General features: G+C 33.2%; 3 protein-coding genes across 5 annotated transcripts; 2 read left to right on the forward strand and 1 right to left on the reverse strand.

The window, feature by feature from the left end:
• Nucleotides 1–207: 207 nt before the first annotated feature.
• On the forward strand, nucleotides 208–7,993 carry LOC106769085 (pumilio homolog 24). Its single transcript, XM_014654550.2, has 17 exons — nucleotides 208–495; nucleotides 699–752; nucleotides 1,180–1,241; nucleotides 1,353–1,434; nucleotides 1,532–1,655; nucleotides 1,729–1,812; nucleotides 2,649–2,763; nucleotides 3,355–3,505; nucleotides 3,605–3,718; nucleotides 3,814–3,885; nucleotides 5,494–5,544; nucleotides 5,623–5,673; nucleotides 5,850–5,957; nucleotides 6,043–6,237; nucleotides 7,028–7,102; nucleotides 7,194–7,441; nucleotides 7,540–7,993. Exons 1-17 carry the CDS (start codon nucleotides 301–303, stop codon nucleotides 7,670–7,672), a joined length of 1,914 nt encoding a protein of 637 aa, XP_014510036.1. The 5' UTR covers nucleotides 208–300; the 3' UTR covers nucleotides 7,673–7,993.
• Nucleotides 7,994–8,107: 114 nt separating this feature from the next.
• Nucleotides 8,108–9,603, reverse strand: LOC106769086. The gene is made up of 4 exons (XM_014654552.2): nucleotides 9,221–9,603; nucleotides 9,083–9,134; nucleotides 8,915–8,982; nucleotides 8,108–8,709 (listed from the first exon to the last, which is right to left on the reverse strand). The coding sequence occupies exons 1-4, from the start codon at nucleotides 9,368–9,370 to the stop codon at nucleotides 8,161–8,163; spliced, it is 819 nt and encodes a 272-aa protein (XP_014510038.1). The 5' UTR covers nucleotides 9,371–9,603; the 3' UTR covers nucleotides 8,108–8,160.
• Nucleotides 9,604–13,681: 4,078 nt separating this feature from the next.
• Nucleotides 13,682–20,509, forward strand: LOC106767309. Of its 3 annotated transcripts, none has more exons than XM_014652168.2 (7): nucleotides 13,682–14,219; nucleotides 14,292–14,489; nucleotides 17,803–18,075; nucleotides 18,332–18,434; nucleotides 18,763–18,881; nucleotides 18,997–19,125; nucleotides 19,366–20,509. In XM_014652168.2, exons 1-7 carry the CDS (start codon nucleotides 13,755–13,757, stop codon nucleotides 20,011–20,013), a joined length of 1,935 nt encoding a protein of 644 aa, XP_014507654.1. In that variant the 5' UTR covers nucleotides 13,682–13,754; the 3' UTR covers nucleotides 20,014–20,509. The 3 variants fall into 3 exon arrangements, with proteins under 3 accessions (XP_014507654.1, XP_014507653.1, XP_022639767.1); XM_014652167.2 differs by having other exon boundaries at nucleotides 18,997–19,173; nucleotides 19,366–20,508; XM_022784046.1 differs by having other exon boundaries at nucleotides 19,036–19,173; nucleotides 19,366–20,508.
• Nucleotides 20,510–20,734: the final 225 nt, after the last annotated feature.

Genomic DNA, 20,734 nt, shown 5'->3' on the forward strand with positions numbered 1-20,734 from the left:
AATCCATAAAAAGGTATTTTCACAATATGCATACCATGCTATGCATAGTAGAAAACAATCAGAGATTTTTAGAGTCAAATAATACAAATATTTAGCATAATTTATTTTAAATACAGAGATTGATGTGTAATTTTGCAAAATAAACTACAAAAGTTATAAAGGATAAAAAAGACATTTTAGAATAACGCTATGGAAAACATATATTTTGTATAAACCCTAGTAATCGTAAACCCGCGGGTTCCCTCCGAGCGATAGGTGCTACTAACTCAACGCGGTAAGCGTAACCTCGGAGCTTGAGCAATGGCGGCGAAGAAGCAGGACGCCGGGAACACGAAAAAGAGAAAGCGACTCGATACTAAAACTCAGGAATCTCCATCTCATTCCAAGACTTCCAATCTCGCTGCCTCAAAGAAGCACAAGCCACACTCTGTTGCCAAAGACAAGAAGGAGCAGAAGCCTACTCTTACCGGCCGAGAACGTCGTCTTCATGCCAAGGTTTTTATTCTTTATTGTAATAATTTGAAACAGCGTGTTTCACATTTATGATATCGATCTGTGCCTGTAATGAGGTTAATTATACCGATACTCTTTGATTTTTTTTTTCAATTTTTGGATTGTTTTATTCTAGTTGATCAGCGAAAATTTTGTAGATTACTCGTTTTGATTGATTAGCTGAGGCTGTGATTGTTTCATCTCAGGAACTTGCTGATGCCAGAAAAAAGAAGAGAAAGCGACATTATACTCTCGAGCAAGTGAGAACATTCCTATTCCTATTTGTAAATATTATTTGTCTCTTGAACTGAGTGCTGTAACCATATTTCTAAGTTTCGGTTGCTCATGGCGTGATGTTATTGTATGATTCTTATTAATGGAAAGAAGCATTATACACTTATTATAATTTTTTGGTATATGTTTTATTCATTAGGTTGTATTAATTTTTTATTTTATTTTAAGGGTTTGTGTAGTTGGCCAAATTGTCACCACCAAACTCCTCTCGTATTCGCCTACTATCCGATAGCATCACACTTCAACAATTAGAATAGAAGATTAAATTTATGTGATTAAAATTTACACCGCAATTGCGGACTGTTGCAGCACATTGACAACATTGCGATGCAACAGTTGTTATTGTCCGCAATTTAGAACCCTGGTTATTTGATTTTGGTTAATTCTACACAGGAGCTTGCACGTCTGTGGGAGAAAATGAGATGTCGTGAAATTGCTAAAGAGGACAGAGCTAAGTATGTTTCTTTAAGAAAAAAATTTAGGGAATGATATTTCTTTGTCAATGGCATGCTGAAATTTTTTGTTGTCCCTATTATGTCTTACTTTAGACTTTTATACGATTGAAGGCTAGTGACAGAAGCTGTGCAAAAGATGAAGGGGAAGATTCCAGAGATCGCTGGCTCTCACATTTCATCTCGTGTTCTTCAAGTATATTAGTTTTTTTTTTTCATTGTTCAGTTTGACATAATTCTAGAAGATCTTGCAGTTTACATCTTTTGCTTGTTTTTTGGCTTTTATCGATCAGACTTGTGTCAAACATTGTTCACAATCTGAAAGGGATGCAGTATTTGAAGAGCTTTCTCCACATTTTCTAAATCTAGCATACAATGCCTACGCTGTTCACTTAGTGAAGAAGATGCTTGACAACGGTATGGTATAAGTGAAATATACGTGGTTATTTGTCAGTGTCAACTTTTCTTCTAATTAGCTCTCCTTTTTCAGCCTCCAAGAAACAACTAGCAGGCTTTATCTCAACACTCCATGGTCATGTTGCTCCTCTTCTTCGTCATATGGTTGGGTCAGTTGGTATGTGACTTTGGTTTGGGTAGTATTTTTCTTGTGGGTGTTCATGGTTTGGATCTGAATTGTTTAGGATAACACATTTACTAACCATGGTTTTAAATAACACACTATAGCAGTGTGGAGTGGCCATTGCCTGTTACAGGGGTTGCTACTGGAGTAGTTTAGTTCAGCAGCTGTAGTGGGCTGAATCAACCATAATGGGCACTAGAATGGTGCCATGCCTTGAGTCCAAAAAATACCTTAGAAATGAGATATTAGGATTTTTTGGAGGGTTATTTTAGGATTTTAGTTTGCAAAATTGAAATATATAGACGTAATGTAATGATAGTGAAGATGGTAATGAAGACTTGGATTTAGAAGATGATGAATGATAATGGCAATCCATGAAACTTTTATTTGACTTTTGTTGGTGTTTACTTGTATGCTTGGTTAAAACAACTTTGACTTTTAATTATTAATTATAAATGGTACTAATTTTGAATATTTTTTTCATCTCTTCGATGGTTTCTTTGTATATGGTATATATCATATAAACTATATATATATATATATATATATATATATATATATATATATATATATATATATATATATATATATATATATATTTTAAATAGCAGCAGTTCTCCCATGTGCTATCTCGTATGGCGTTTTTGAAGCCAATTTTATGTGCAGCCATCCTATATTTGAAACATTGTGACTAACAAGGAACTGGGGAGGAAATTCCAATAATAGTTTCTCCTCACTAATTTTCTGCTGATTTTTCATGACCGATATGAAATAATTTTTAGCCAAAGTCAACTTTCCTGCAATAAGTTGTGTATCTACATGTGATGCAGTTGTTGAGCATGCTTATGAGTTAGCAAATGCTGCACAGAAGCAAGAACTGCTTTTGGAATTGTACTCCACAGAACTTCAGCTGTTTAAGGATCTAGTGTCACTGAAAGAGAGCAGGTAAATGACCCGGCTATTGGTAGTCTACATTTCAACATCAATATAAGTTAATTTAAAAAATAATAACTGGAATCTAAAATATGTAACTGTTATCAATTCTCATGGAATGAGGGAAAATGCAGAAGGACATATCCAAACTTTGCAAAAGTTTCATTGAAAAGATAGATGAACCTTCTGTTTCAACTTTTATAGAAGCCAGGAAGTAAAATTTATTCAATTTATACTTAATTAATTTCTTACGATTTGCTGGATATCCCACTACTTTATGAGTACACTGAATGATTTAAAATAAGCTTAATTTTAAATTCATTACTTGGGAAATAGAGTACATTTTCTTGGATCTCAACTTTCATTTAGATACTTGTAGATGAGTAAATTCTCATGAAATGTGTATTGACAGTTTTATTCTATGAAGCTGTATAAAGCAGTGTTAAGGACAATTTTTCCTTGCAACGATTGGTTCTTTTCCTGACAGAATTGATGTTAATTTCTTAATTTTAGCAACTTTAATGGGTTGTGTAAGAATTCAATATGGTAATTTATTTATTTTTCTCTTGCTGGAGTTTTTTCTTAGTTTTTATTGTATGTCAGATTATTAGATGTGATGTCCAAGTTGAAGCTACAGAAAGGTTCAGTTTTGCGACATATGACGTCAGTGATTCAGCCAATTTTAGAAAAAGGGATAGTTGACCATTCTATCTTACACAGAGTCTTGCTGGAATATTTTAGCATTGCGGACAAGGTACTTCTCTCCCATTTAACCAATATTTCTTCACGCCTTTTTTGTTTCTGCAACAAATTTCACCTTGGGCAATAACATCTAAATCAAGTTTTTTAAAAGTCTTCTGTCACAGATATAATCCAACAGTTATCAAGTCCACTCATTGTTAGAATGATTGGTACAAGGGATGGAGCCAAAATTGGAACTCTGTGTGTAAAATATGGAAATGCTAAGGTGTGCCCAGCAACTTCTTTCTTATCAATAGAAATGTTTAGAGTATTTTTGATGATGAATGCAGCATATGATTGTTCTTTACACTCTATTCATAGGAAAGAAAGAAGATTATCAAAGGATTGAAAGGGCACGTGGACAAAACAGCTTATCATCAATATGGGTGCATGGTGAGTAATTTGACTGTGAGGCTATGTTTTTTGTTGGCCCAGCCTATTAAAAAAATATTTGACCTGGTGACACAGTTCATAGTTAAATAATTAATTTTTTTTTTAAATAGCTGTGAACCACATATGGACATAAATCATTTGATAGGGATTTGTTTTTGCAAAATATCTAGGGTTCAAAAAGACATGCACTCTTCCGTAACGCACTTTTTGGGTTCTGAAATTTAAAACTGGAATTCTCTCAAACAATGGAGGCTATTTAAAAGAGAGCACCAACACCAGCCAATACTAAAACCACAAATTCTGAATAATTGCATACCTTTCCTCTTTCCCCTTGTCTAGAAATATTCATTAACTGCCTCTCTTATTCTTCTTCAGCCAAACATCTACTACTAACATCTGTACTACTAATTTATTATATGTTGCATCTTGTTTGTTGGAAATGATTTTTCTCCTGTGGAAAAAAGCATGAGATAGTCATGTTAAGATCCACTCTTTAATTTGTACAATTTCACTTTTATTATAGAAATATATTATTATTGAAGAGCTCACATCGACTTAAGCTAAAGTCAAATTATAACATATAAGTGGTTGTAAATCTCATTTTATAGACTAGTTTTGTCAGATTAAGTTAGATTTAAATTCACTTTCTTAAGATGGTATTAAAGTCATTTGAAACTTATCCTACTTAAGTTAGTCAGGCCTCGTGTCACTCAAGTTTCTCTCAAGTCTCACTTTTGAGACGTCCAGTATTGAATGTAAGAGGACGTGTTGAAGAGTCTATATTGAATAGAGATGAAGTTTATGTGTTGAAGAGTTTATATCGAATAGAGATAAGGTTTATGCGTTGAAGACTCTATATCGAATAGAGATTAGGTTTATGTGTGGAAGAGTCTATATCGAATAGAGATTAGGTTTATGTGTGGAAGAGTCTATATCGAATAGAGATAAAGTCAAATTATAAGTGCAAACTTTATCTTGCAAATCAATTTTGTAAGGTTGAGTTAAACTTAAATTTTATTTTCTTAAGAATTAATATTGTTAAAGTTTATTGAAGGAGTAGGATCTCTTGCAGTGGTAAAGGCAATGCAGAGAATCTATTCTCTTCTTTGTTATATTAATCCCACTTTGCTTGTGTGAATTCGTTCTTTTGATTCTTGGTTTTCTAAAGTATGGTAACAACATGGGCCTATCACTTATTTATATGCCTCTCATGTACCTCAATAGTTGGGAAGTTTATAGACTCAACAGTTGCTTCTCATATGTGGTTGTTATCTGTGACTCTTACTTTAGAACTTGTTTTAGAATGACATATTTCCAACTTCAATGATAAAAATCAATGAGTTGCTCTCAGCTGATGTGTTATAGAGGATTAGATTACAAGGGAAAGGTATACCCTTTAACACTCAACCCCTTATGCTAAGTGCATATGCCTAGAAAACAGTTTTATTTAAGCTGTATAGTATAGTAGCAATCATAATTTTAATACCATCTTAAATTGGTGAAAAATATTTGCGCCCCTAACTTTTCACTAATATTTCACTATAAGTTACCTGCTTAGATTCCATTCAGATTTTTCTTATGAATAAATTTGTATAATCAATTTTTCAGGTGCTGGTTTGCATCCTCTCAGTTGTTGATGACACAAAACTGATAACAAAGGTTTGCTTGGTTTTGTTATGATTCTGTTTTTCTCATTAATAGTCAATATCTGTAAGCAGTAAATCATTCATGCTGCAGGTTATCATTCGTGAGCTTCAGTCAGTACTAAAGGCGCTTGTTCTGGATAAGGTTTGTCCTACTGTACTTTACCTTTGATGTTTACAAGCATCATGAAGGAGAAGTGAATATAATTTTCATCAATTAATAGAACACTTCTTAGAGATCCTTCTCATGATATCTATATGTTTATTGTGTTTTCTGGTTGTAATTCTCTAAGTTCTGTTATTTACTTTTGAATTTTACAGAACGGAAGGCGACCCTTACTCCAATTATTACATCCTAATAGTTCACGCTATTTCAGTCCTGATGATCTTGCTACTCTGAGTTTATCTATACCTTCTCTATCTCTGAAGGTTATTTCTTTAATCTATCTTTTCTGGTTTTTTGTTATTAAGATGCCACTATATTTGTCACATTCTTCATTTTCTATGCTATCAGGATCAGTCAGAATCTGGCTCTCTTACTGAAACTACGAATGTTTCACTTGGTGACAATGAATCCGAGGAAGACATGGCAGTAGATGAAGTTAATAAAGATAAGATTTCTGTGGATGATTCTGACCTAGCCGAGAGTGGGAAAAAAAACCCACTTGTTAGAAGGCAGGAGCTATTGATCAAGAGTGGACTTGCAGATGTAGGTTGATTTGGCTTTTATTCCAGTTTGATTTTTTACATGTTTCACCTGTGTTTTCTACTGATGCTTGTCTCTCCTTAATTTTTGTTCCTGATTTATTTCGGATAAAATAAAGTTTCTGTACATATTTCTGTTTTATATAGAGCACGGGATTTAGAGAGAGAAATCAATCTGTTAGAATTTAGAGAATGAAAAGGTCTTTTATTCAAGAGAAGGTACATGGGTTCTGCATATCTTCCATGCAATAGACTCTAGATAGATTTAATGCAGAGAGGACAATTAGGTCTTTTACTCAAGAAAATTCATACAAAGGTTCTGCATGTAATGTACAATGTCCACTTGATAGATTTAGTGCAGAGTGGACAATTGCTTGGTTAATATTGAGTGGAACTCTCTACACATTTTATAATGTCATCCGTGAATATATTACTTCTTAAGCTCGTTATGATTTGTTTCGAACAATTTCTTTTTTGTAATATATTTTGTATTGCCTCTGATCCTTGTTATGTTTCAATGTTATAGATGTATGCCATTTTAAATGGTGAAGACTATTATTAGTTAATTGTACCCGTCACCTAATTTAGTTATTATACATTGATGAAATTAAAAAGTGGGATAATCGAAGAATAATAAATAACAAATAAATCAATGAGTTAGATAAGGGTCGTTGCACAACTAACCTTAAAAAAACCTAAGAAGGAACTCAGTACTGATTTTACTATACGTGAATTTGAACCCTGGTGAATTATGAAGTTGTGCCTAAAATGTTTTCTTGTTACTTGCTTTGCAGAGTCTTCTTGATGTATGTATTGAGAGCGTGGGAGAACTGCTACGGTCAAATTTTGGCAAGGAGATTTTGTATGAGGTAATAAAGAGGATGTTGATATTATAATCTCACGAGTTCTGTAAATTTTGTTACCAAGTATTGCCTTATTTAAATTCAATTGCACATGCAGGTTGCGACAGGGGGTTCTGATGGCATAATGCGCCCAACTTTGGATGATAAGATAAATTCTCTCCACAACGCAGTAGCTTCTCTTGCAGCAATGCCTAAACCAGCAGATTCACAAGAGGAGCATGTCCTTGAAAATTTCCATTCTAGTCGGACCATTAGAAAACTGATTTTGGAAAGCCCCAACTTTGCTTCCACCTTATGGGAAAAGGCTTTTAAAGGGAAAAGTGAGTTATGGGCGCATGGCCATAGGTAAGTTTCATTTACTTTAGTTCAGATTATTCACCAATGAAATTAAGGTGCAAAGGATTGGTTTCTTACTGCTTTTTGTCATTTCAATATGATTGCAGCTGCAAGATTGTTTCAGCATTTTTAGAATCCCCAGATACGAAAGTGCAAAAACTCGTAGAAAAAGAGCTCCAGCCTCTAATTGACCGCGGAATTCTCAAGAACCCGAAGCTTAAAGAACAAGCAAACCAATGATTGTCTTGTATGGAGAAGGGGGCACTATATCACAAGGGGACAGGTGTGGTACAAGATATCACTAGCCAAGTTATGATGTGGAGGCAGTAACGATCTACTTTTTGCTGAATTTGTAGAAAACGAGTTAAAAGGCAAAAACTAAAATTTTGGCCGAGAAAGCTGATGTCGTTATTTTGGCAACCAGAATTACTAGATGTATAATGATCTACTTTTGCATATTTAATGCAGCAATTTTGCAATCCCTGGCAATGTTATCGGACGGTGTGTATTGTAGTACATGTATGTGTTGTTGTTCTTACAGTGTTTTACTGTTCAATTTCATTTTTCAAGCTATGTTATCTAACTTTTATTTAATCAATGCATATTTTACGCTTGGGAGGTTCATAATAAGACGCATATATATCAGGCCAATTTCAAACGAAATGCAATTAATCCTTAGAAGAAGCCGGAGGTTGATAATCACATTGCGTTAAAAGAACTCTTTCTAACTAGCATTTTGATGGGACAAAAGCGAATTTGCTTGCAAATAACCTCCTAGATTGGACCTCAAAAACAGGGGAGGCATGCAGCGCTCCTCCCTTTTCATTGTGAAGCATACTATTTCTCTGCACGTACCAAAAAGTTGAAGAATTCTTGTAAATATTGCTCCTCAGGTGAGGGTAGCCTTGGTACAGATAATCCGACGGATTGAAAACAGGGGTTTCTTTCTCAAATCTATTAAGCGACTTGCTTCTATGTAGAAACCCAACCGGATTCTGGGCTGGAGATTCTTTCCTTGACATTGAATTTGTTCGCAAACAGTTCTCTATCACATTAGCCTCGTCCATGAATCTTTCTCTCATTTCTCTAATATTTCTCCAAAGTTTAAAAGATCTTGATCTTGTGATGATATTCCATGCCCTAAAACCTGGTCCCCCTGAATTGACTGGGACATTACTGGATGTATACGGAATTCTTTTGCACTCGATGCAGAAATGCTTATATCTCTCCAAGTCAAAGGCTTTTCTCTTTGCTGCATTAGATAGACATGCATACGCCTACAAGAAAAAGGGTGGCAAGGGGATGAGATTGTATTCCACTGTACTCAGACTTGTGAATGAATTTATGGTATATGTCTACATGGGGTGTTGATAACACCTTCAAAGGTTAGAATGAACAGAAGATAAATGTTCATTGTTTGTGTTATGTTACCTGCAGGCTTAGTGGCTAACCAATTAAAAGAAGAAAACATCACAGAAATACCTCAGAAACGAGCTTGAAAGCAATTTCAGCCTTGGGGTGCTTATTCTTATCCGGGTGAACTTGTAAGGCTGCAGAAGGAAAAAAAAAGAAAAAAAAAGAAGCTTCTCATTATTCAGAAAATAGAGAGAATGCCAGATTTCACGTAGTCATAGAACCAGTTAAACCTACCGAGTTTATGGTACCTCTTACGGATGGCACTCACCCCTGCATTTTCTTCCACCTATGAGAACCCAATATGGAGAAACTTTACATCATAAAAGAGAAGCTATATACGGTTTGTTTGAACAAGAAAGGTAAAGAACTTACTCCAAGAATGCAATACCAGTCAACGAAAGTTGTGTTAGCTGATTCTGAGAGAAGTTCATGATGAACACATACAACAGAACGCGTGGAAATGGAGCAAATCTCTAATACCAACTTGGACTTGGGGTCTGAGTCTTGTCCCATTCTCCCCATTTTGAGAGTGATATGATAGCGCGAATATTGGAAGTGGAGGACAAAACGCGAATAGGGGTTATTAGAAATAGTGAAGGTTGTTGTTTCCTTTTGTTGGTTTTGGGAAGGCAGTAATAATAAACAGAGATGCAGAGGTTAAGGAAAAATAGCAACCTTTGCGGAGGAGATATTTGACATTGGATCAGTTGGTGGGAAAAGACAAGTTTAGAGATATGGAGAGGTTAACGTTATTCTCTCCAAATGGCACTGATTGAGAAGTATTAGGGAAGGACATTTGGCCCTTACGTTTCCTTTTTCTTTTCTCGTTCAAATTTAAATCCAAATCCAACTAAAGACCTTATTTTTATATGATGATATATTATTTTGTTCCTTTGATGTTAGTTAGATTAACCAAGTTGGTGTTGCCATTCTCTACCGCCTCCTACCATTTGTTGCAACATTCAACAACTAGTAAGTAGTAACATGTTAGGCTGAAAATAGAACTTCACACCACTGTGACAATTGCAGAAGTTCAGAGGTTGTTTTCCAAAGATTGTTTTGTAAAAATTATTAAATATGAGATGTTGAATCAATTGTGTAATTTGATTAAGCCATCTACCAGTTATTCTGCTCACTTTTAATGATTCATCTTTCAATATCCACTTCAAGCATTGTTTTACTTGTTGAGGTTTGTGAGGGCATTGTGGAAAATAGAAACTCACAAAACGTTCATGAAAAGCAACCAAGCATCCTTGGTACAAAAATACGTGAAGGGTTCGTAGAGGTTTGAAGGTTATGGTATGGTGGTAGGTAGATTTCAATATTATTTTGGTACAGTGTCTTTAAATTGTAGGAGAAATTACCCGTGAAGATGAGATGGGAGCGTTCGAGTAGGGTGACCCACTCATATAATGCCCGGTTGAAGCTAGGAATCAAAAGGTTAAAAAAAACAATGAAATCATATTATTGGTCCCTACTTCTGTCCTTTTGTTCAAAACAACGCATCATATCATCTTTTCATCTTCTTCTCCTCGGAAATTACCTGCTAAAGTTGCTTCTTCACTCTTATCAGTGCTTCGGTTCATCCTATTTATAAATTGTTTCACAATAAACTATTCTAGAATCGTAAAAAGAAGTTCACTTTTTAACAAATAAAAACTACGAAAAAAAAGTATATAAGTTTACAAAAACATCTTCTTCCTTATCATGCATTAGGTGAAAAATGTAACAACTGCAGTGGCTTTAGAGGGAAAGTTAGTTTTTTCTGTTCAAGTTGGTTTTTGCACTCAATCCTTTAATAATTTCATGTCTTCTCCAAACATTCATGTATGCCCATTAGTTATTTTTTTTATTGAAAAAAAAAAGGAAGGTTTTGTACTGTTAAATATGTTTTAGTTAGTAAAATTCGTTATTATTTAAAATTTTGATATTTAAATTTTAAAAATTTAATATATCTCTTTTAATTCAATTACATTAATTTATTTAGATTTTGTTAAACGGTATTTTTTTATTCATCTTTATTAATGTGTTTAATGTTTGACTATTAAAAAGTTTGACGTAATTAAATTAAAAGGTTTATATTTATTTATTTTTAAGATTTAGAAACATAAATATACCAAAATTTAAAATAAAGATGAGGTTTAATTTATAGGTTTAGGAATTTAAAATATATTTGAGGTTGGAATCGAATAATTCATAGTACTATTGCTTTAAACATTGGTAACCGAACCCTTGTTTTAAGTTTAACAACTGCAACTTCCGAGATAGGCTTTGTTTTGCATAGGACAAATTGCAACAGAGTAAAGTGGTACAATTTTTATTGGATAGGATTAATTAATTAATTTGTAGCTCCCATGGCCCAATATACAGGTCAACAATCTACTGGAAATTCAAAATCCAACACAAGAAAATTGAGCAATTGTGGGCCAGGCTGGAGATTGAAGTCTATGCAACCCTATTTAGTTATTAGCTTAATTATTATTTATAGGACATTGATCATGAGGAGCCCTAAGAAATTTTCTACTGCCCCACTTCACGAGGTCATCAATTCAAAAACTTATCAAGAGAAAATAATATAATACGATAGGAAATAAGAAAAAAGAGAAATAATACAATTTTATTTTATTTGTGATTTGTCTGAAAGCAAAGAAAGAAGACAGAAGTGATAGTGTTATAGGCATGAGCAATTGGTAATTCCCCAATTAATGGAATGACAAGAATAGCATATTGCTTTCAAGAGCTTTGGAAAAGAGAAAAGGGTAAGTAAAATAAAATAATAGAGAAATAAAAAGTTTATTTTTGCATAAACATGACTCCTACAAGATCTGAATTCAAAATGTTGCTGATGTGCTTTTACTCACACATACCACAATTTTTCTTTCATATCAATATCATTTTTAAGATCTTCGTTTGTCACCATTTCAAAAATTAGTTTTAATCATCGTTATCAAACTCTCAGGTTAACTCTTAAACTTTTATGAGTTTACGTTTTCAGACATGCTTTCCGAGTTAACTAGGCTGCGCGATAGAATTAATTGTGAAATTGGTAGAATAATGTGAAATGAGCGATTCTACAAGTTTGAAAAAAGAAAAAATTAAAAAAAATAAGGTTGTTTGGTCTTTTTTTATTATATATTTAATAAAATGTATCAAAATTAATGACAATAATCCAAGTATTTATGTTTTAAAATATTTATTTTTATGAACTATATATCTATAAATTTTATTTATTTAAAATTATATAATTTTTTAGACTTATATAAATTAAAATATTATTTATATAGTATTTTTCATTCGTAAGAGTTTACGTAAACTCGTAAGAAAACTAGTGAGTTTGATATCCTTAATTTTACAATATTAATTGAAAAAATAACTATAATATAATTAAGAACTTATTATATATAATAATATTTATTTGCTCATTCAAGACTCTTATTAAATTAAAAAACTTAAAATCTAATAAAAATTTCCTTGATGTAAGAAGAAGGCAAATCAAACAGAATTTGATAGTCAGAATGTTAATTGAGAGATTAAGATCGCGTGATCATAATTACCTTCAGTTCCGTTTGCTGTTTAAAAACCATATCTAAAGTTATTTTAATCAATAACACCAGCATTAGCATAAATTATTATTATTAGAAATTAATTTAGACATATGTTTTTGTTGAGTTTAAAAATATTCAAATTACGTATATTAAAATAATGTATTTAATTTTGAAATAAAATAATAGTTTATCATCTGCGCATCCAATCATAGTCAATGCATTGAAGAAGGAAGTGATTGGGCCTAGACGTGAGCTCAGTGTCCACTGGGTCGTCTCTTTCTCAATCTTCCAAAACTTATTCTTGTATTCTCATAATTTTTTTATTTTAAATTATATAATTTAAAATGTAGATTTTGTATTTCAAAATGTATAATTCAGAATTATTTTTTTAATTTAATATATATAATTTAAAATATAAATTATATTTCAAATGACATATTTTAGTATAAAAATATATTTTAATCATATATTTTATTTCATATTTCAGAATGTACATCCAATATATGTAATTTATATATTAGATTTTATACATTTTAAAATATAAAAAAATTATGAGATTAAATATTGAAGTTATAAAAGTAAAGGAAGAAATGACCTGTATGCTAACTGTTGATTTTTAGTACTTTCGGCCTACACTAATCTGAGTCCCAAGTTTTTATCAAAGTTTAATCCTTATGAATATATAAAATGTCTTATTTTAAAATTATATTTTTTTTACCAGTTTTAATTTTATCGAATGAATTTTTTTTGTTACAATTATAACTTAGATATGATACATCGGTTTTCGAATAATTTAATTATATTTTATATTAAAAGTTATTATATTGTTGTTCTTTAATGATTTATAAAATTGAATTTCTAGAACTAATAAAATTCTATCACAATGAATTTAAGCATGAATGGTTAAGTATGATATTTTGTTAAAATAGTTTTTAACTACGTTTTATTTGTCTTAACTGATACTTTTAATGGATAAAGATTTTTTAATAATTTTTTTTTGATAATTTTTTGGTTGATAATTTATAATGCGTTTTTTAAAATATTTTTTTTAAAAATAAATTCAAATAGACTAATAATTCTGTTAAAATAAATTGTTAAAAAATTCTCAAAATATCATAATATTTTATTGACAGTATGGATAAATTTTTCAATTTCATTATATTATTTTTAATATTTAAAAATTTAGTTTTTTTTTTTAAATGATTGGTTGAGGGAAACAGTGCTGTCAGTATAAATGTGCTCCAGTTTTAGAAAAATATTACCAACAATGTTATATTGTTTTCTTTTAATATAAAATAAAATGAAATAGCAAAATGAATCCTTGGTAGAGTTAGTTTGAAACTGCAGAAGATGGGGTATCCATGGCTAATGCTCTTGTATGTTATCTTCGCATCAAAGAAAGAGATAATGCAACTGAGCTTCCTGTTTCCAGAAAAGAACATTCTCAGTTCCTTTCACACGTTTTTCTTTCACACACTCAAATCATATTCCAAACTCCAATTTATGTCTCCATTTTCCTTCTCTTCTTCCAAACCTCTCTCTGCACATCATTCTTCTTCTCTGTCGATTCCATGACAGCCGCTGCAATGGCGACGGCCGCCGGAGCGGCGGTGACGTTGTACCTCTTGTTGAGGAGGAGGAAGAAAGCCGAAGAGGAGTGGTCGAGAGCGCGGACCCTGAGGGTGAGGCCAGCTCAGGCGCCGGCGAATCTGTTCGAGTCGATCGTGACGTTGTCGGAGACACTGAGATTCACTTACTCTGAGACTATTGGGAAATGGCCAATAGCAGATTTGGCCTTCGGCATCAATTCTTTCATGCGTAAAAAGGTCGACTCAATTTCCCCATTTTCTTGTCTTCGATTTGAATATTAGGTTTGAAATTGGACACGAAACTTGCAGGGTGATTTGGCAGTTGCGGGTGTGTATGGTGGAAATGGTTGTGTGGAGTTGAAAGGCCCTGAAGTTGTAGCCGACTTAGAGGAACTATTGAGGCTGTTGACTCTGTGTATGTTTTTCTCCAAAAAACCGTTTCCCGAATTTTTAGATTCTGCTGGATTCTCACAGGACCATGTCCTTCTCCACAGCCCCAAAGCTGAGGTAGGTACCCTCTTTTGTAATTTTCTCTATTTCTTTTCCCCTTTGTGTGTTCATTTTTGGTGGGGTTAACTTAGAAAATTCCAAGGAAGTAAAAAGGGTATGTGATTAATTTTATAGTTGGGTCTAATTCTATAAGGGTTGTTAATGGCAATTACTAGACCCACTCCCCATGCATGGTTTTATTTTTATTTCCCAGAAATACCCTTTTAGGAATTTGTTTTCCGGAATTTATTTTGATCAGCTGGGAAATGTCTTAGAAATTAGTGCTCGGAATGTACCCAACAGAGCCCATGCTTAAAACAGCCTCATGCACTTCCAAGGAAATGGTCTACATGAGTTAGCACTAATCTATGCCCCCATTTCCGCCTTGTTCTTACAAGGACCAAGTGATTTTCTTACAAGATCAAGTAGTTCCTTCTTTTGGGCTGAGTTATAGTCTTCTTCTTTTAGTTGTAAAGTTTCACGTTAAAGAGTTCTAGACAGATGACGTTGTTACCTGTTTCGGTAGAATTGGTTGAACTTACTTCGGTGCTCTCTTTGGATCGTTTTAATCTTTTTGGAGAACACAATCTTCCGTAGAGTGATTGACCTGCAAAAAACAAAACACTTTGATGCTCAAGTTAAATATATTGTATAAAAAGAGGTTTATATTTTATTAATATGGGGTATCGTACATTACCTATAAAAGGCTTTTCAAACTCAAGTTAGATAGATTAGGCAAATAAATGCCTAAACGAGTAATAAATGTGTAATCAATACTCATGTATACCTTGAAATTTTCGTTTATAGATATACTAATTTAATGAACTTTTACATGTCCTGACTCTAGCCAGTGGCCTTATATGATCTTAATCTCGAGTTAAGACTTTCATAATACAGTTACCTCTTAATATGATTAATTTAGCTTGATATTTGGATGTACTTGGCTTGTGGAAAAGAGATGTCACATATTGGTCTAGGTCATGGTTGTGTATTGTAGACTGATCTCCCAGGTTCAAGGAGTTTTAGAAGAACACAAGAGTCTTTGAGAAAAAAGTTTTCATTCTTTGGCTGAGACCACTCGACTTGTGCTATGCAAGAGACAATGTTGATCAAGAGTCTGTAGGTAGTATGGGAAAAAAAATTCATTTCTTTAATTGGGATTCACTCCACGCGAACCATACAATGACCTTCTAAGCTCAAAGAGACCATGTCGATCCATGTTGATAGAGAGTCTCTAGTATGAAATGAAAAATTTCATTTCTTTAGAAGAGATTCATTGGACCTGTATCGTACACCTTGTGTCTTAAAATGAACAATCAAGCGTTTGCTATTCATTGCTACTTCTTCATTTCTGTTCTATTTTATTATCTTTAAGTGACAGGCACAAATAAATGTTTTTTAGTGGTTAATTTGACCTCAGGACTAAGTAAGCAAGTTATTTTTGTGAAAGTAAAATTAGAATCCAAATCATGTGAAATTGGTTTGCCCAGTTCTGAAGAAGAGTAGTGTGGTGACAACGAAATTTCTCGATTCACAAAACTCTAAGCCATAAAATATGAAATATACCCTTGAAAACTAAAAAGAAACATGAAAATATCGAAGTTAGGTCAATGAATTTTTTATTCACATCTCTTACAAATCTTATATTTGAACAGCAAAAGTTAGGCAACATACAGAACACACTACATGCTCGAGAAGCAAAGAGAGACACAGATATACATGTGATTCTGCTGAAAATTTCAACTTCTTTGTAAGAAAGTTTCGAAGCAGCGGATGACTGCATTCATTTCCCACTTTACCACAACCTGACCTAGTAGTGTTAAGAAAAAGTGGAAAACATGAATCAAACTTGACTGTTGAACTTTTATATGTATAGTGTTGCACCACGGTATAGTTTGAACTTGACTGTTGAACTTTTAGAGTGGAACCAATCCATATTGCCCTTTGAATGCTACTTACATTTATCACACAAGGAACTCTTCTTTCCTAATGAAAAAAGACATTTACCATACCACTATTACATTCCCCATCCACAATTCAATTCAAGTGTGCAAGCTAGTACTTGTCTCACTTTTTTGTCAGTCTGTCCAATCATTATGGGGACAGATGAACCAATAAACCAAGATCCATGTGTTCTTTGAAAATATTTAAGCCTTTTTTGTTGAATTTAGTTTTGTCTTGCTATTTTCTTTTAACACTCATGCAAAATGCTTGAGGTGCTTAAAATTTATAGCCATTGCTCACTTTTGAATGCCTTTGAATTCCCTTAAAGCAGTCCTATTGGTGCACTGATTTTTTAATATTTTCATTTTTCAATAACCTAGGTTGATGCTATTAATTTTCAAGTTTTAAGCACGATCTTCTTGCCTGTCTATGTGGGCCAGCAGATGCACAAATATTGATTTATTATCTCAGAACAAGCAAAATCTTTGAAGTGCCGGAATTTAGGACATGGTTAATGTCTAAAATATAATTTTTATATTCACAAAAAAAAGAAAAAAGAATACTGAGAGCAAATGAGATATCATGTTACAATACAATTTTTGAAAAGCAAAATCCAGATAAGAAGATGAAACATATTTCTTAAAACAAGAAGTTAAGTCCTGTAATAGTGAGCCAAAAGAAATGCTAAGAGATCAAACAATTTTATAGTATAATATAATATATTTTGACTTTTTTAAAATTAATTTAATGTAGTAGTATAGAAGGTAGCAAAGAGTGAGATTTCCATGCCTTGGTCTGTGTCCCGTCTAACCCGGGTTGGAAATGTGTCACAGATGTGTCAGTGCAAGGGTCATACATGCACCATGTTGTGGATCTTTTGTGTTGGCCCTTCGTTCACAATTTTTCATTACCCTAGATCATCTTTAAAGGACATCCTAGCTCAATGGGAGGTACAGTCCCAAATTGATGGTAATGGTTGATCATGTCCATTCTGAAATGACAAATCCTGTAAATCTTACATAGTTATGGATGACAAATCCATTTTGAGGTTCTGACAGACGTAATTGATTGTTGATATTTTTTTGAGATGGAGGCAGTATTAGCTGTTGAGGTTATTGCACAGGTTAATTTATGCTCCTTAAACGTCAGTTGTTTTTGTATATATTTTACTTCTGAAATTGATAATGCATTTTCTTAGTTACTTTCTATGTTACAAAACATGTTCTACTTTCCACGTTAAATGTGCGTTTGCTCGTTTCTTTTCTTTTCTTTCTTCAGATTTATCTTAATTTTGTGTTTCTATTGCTGAGCTGTTTTGCACAGCGTCATCGTTTAATTTATTGCTCAACTGTAACTGAAAACTGATTTAATATCATGAAACTTGCAGCTTCTGAAGCCTGCATTCACTATTATACATGATATGCAGTCAAGATGTTTTCTTCTGTTGATCCGGGGAACTCATAGCATAAAAGACACACTGACAGCTGCAACTGGTGCTATGGTTCCTTTTCACCATTCCATTGTAAGTGATGGACAAATTAGCAACTTGGTTTTAGGACATGCACACTGTGGTATGGTTGCTGCTGCTCGTTGGATTGCAAAACTCTGCATTCCTGCATTACTTAAAGCACTTAATGAATGTCCAGACTCAAAAGTCAAGGTACTGTTATATATTATTTTTGAAATGCTACAGCCCCTAGTTGTGATTGTCCAGTTCTTTCTTTCATTTGTTGTGCCTTAACTTTTTTATCCTTTCACTAGAATGTCATTCCTTGTTAATGTTTTCTTTTAAATAAAAATAATATATTTTTTTATTTTTCTTTTTTTTTTAGTGTTTTCTTTCAAATCAATGCTATATGTATTTGTTTTCAATCACATTACTAATTGCATATTCTTTCCTTCTCGGAAAACCACAGGTTATTGGACACTCACTTGGTGGTGGTACTGCATCACTGTTGACATATATTCTTAGAGAACAAAACGAGTTATCTTCAAGCACCTGTGTCACATTTGCTCCAGGCATGTGATCATACTAATTTTACCTATGAAGTTATTGAATTGACAAGTAATACTAGTTGTCTCTAGGTTAGAATGAATTATCCTTTTATTTCGTAATAGTGAAAAATGTCAGTGTTGGAAAGAAGCTGGAACTGTTCTATAATCAGTTTGGGGCTATGATATGTGATTTTAAATCCATATGCCCAGCATGTTATTTTGATGAATGAGAATGACATTCACATAGCTATTTAGTGTGGTATGAAATTATATTAATAGCATGTAATTATATTATGATTGAAGTTAGAATGCTTACTTTTGTTAGGTGACCTATCATTATTGTCCTTTTCAGCCGCCTGTATGACATGGGAGTTAGCTGAATCAGGGAAGCACTTCATCACCACCATTATAAATAATTCCGACATGGTGCCCACATTATCATCTTTCTCTGTTGACAATCTTCGTTCTGAGGTGCATTTGCTGGTTTTCCCAACCTCTCCAATCTGAGTAAATATTAATTTTAATGAGTATGTTAATCTTATCTTTTAGATAATGATTTGTTATTTACTCGGGTCAGTTTGGTTAGGTTGCTGCATCATCTTGGTTGAATGATTTATGGAATCAGGTTGAGCATACAAAGGTTCTGAATGTCATCTATCGCTCTGCAAGTACCCTTGGATCTCATTTACAATTTATATCCAGTGCAAAAGGAAAGGTAACTGGTGTAGGTGCTATTCTACTGCCAGTAGCCAGTAGTACCCAGGTAATTTCAAGTTTCCTTGTCTCTATTTGACATTGTAGTGATCAATTGTCCAACCATACATTATCAAGAACAGTCAACCGATCAGTTGCACTTGAAGTGATCCTAAGACTAACTGTTGCTATTACTGTTGTGAGGCTTTTTCCATATGCATATTTTATCTCAGAAAGATCCTGATGTTGCTGTTACCTGCAGGTTGTGATAAAGCATGCACAAAGTGTTGCAAAAGCTGTTGTTAAAACTATGACTGCACACAGTCAGAATATTGGTCCCCTGTCGAAATCTAAATTAAATAAGTTGGTCAAAATTTCTCTTGAAGCAGAAAATATAAGTAAATCTCTTTTGACCGAAAGTGTGTCTGTACTTAATAAAGATGAACCAAACTCCTCTAGTGGAAAATCCGAACTTGATGACGCAGATGAAGAGGAATTAGTCATTCATGCCAATGAACACATTACAGAAGGTGAATTGTGGCATGAACTGGAGAAGGAACTTGAAAAACAGAATATATTGAACATCCTGACTCAGGTAGAAGAAGCAGATACAGAAAATGAGATAATTGAGGAAGATCAGCTTGTTAATGCTAGCAATTCAATGTCAACATCTGGCCTTCTAGATAGTTGTTTTTATCCCCCAGGTAAAATTATGCATATTGTCTCTGCACCTCCTGATGAATCTAGTTCAAACTCCAAGGAGGAACGTATCAAATTATATGAAACACCAAGACAGCTGTATAGCAAGTTCAGACTTTCAAAAAATATGATAAATGATCATTACATGCCAACATATAGAACAATGATCCAACTATTAATCCAGCAATTAAAGAAAGATGGTTTCAAATAGTACTACATGGATAAAGTACTAAAGAGAAGTGAATAAAATCCCTTTCGTGGTTGAAAGTTTAACAATCCTGTGTGTATAAGAAATTCCTAACATTCAAGAATAATTTAATCATTCATTTACTTAGAATATATCATAGAGACTAGTTTTAGATGATTTAAAACTTTCAAAAGTTGACTAATTTTAGATGATTTAGAGCTCCCCTCATAAGGGAAGCTTCCAAAAATTGACGGGCAATTCCCAACCAAAGTAGGGCAGGAATCACCCGCCGGATAGTCGGTGTTCGAAATTTAGGTGTTGGCACGACCAGTCGTCTCTATGCGATCATTGACCAGTCGCCTTTCACCCCCTGACAGGACAGGTTAAGTTTCAAGGGTTTTCTTCCACCAGTTTATAGGCCGTCCCACATTCAACATTATAAAATCTCCGATATGGGACTTGCAAGTCATCAAGTAATATTTCACCCCAACTATTTAATTTTATGCAATCGTATTTATTTTATTTAATCTTTAATTAGGTGGTACTATTTGGTTTATTCCGTCTTGCTGACGCTGTGTGGTAAAACTCCAGACAATTCTTTTACCAGGCGCTCAGTTTAAATAAGTAATTTTTTTATAGTGTTAATATTCAAAAATAAAATAGATGAAATCCAAAAAAAAGGGGCTATCCCTGTATTTTATTTAATAATATGATAAATATAATAATTTTTAAAAAGAATAATTTT

This window comes from Vigna radiata, chromosome 7 (assembly GCF_000741045.1).
Source record: "Vigna radiata var. radiata cultivar VC1973A chromosome 7, Vradiata_ver6, whole genome shotgun sequence".
Lineage (NCBI taxonomy): Eukaryota > Viridiplantae > Streptophyta > Magnoliopsida > Fabales > Fabaceae > Vigna > Vigna radiata.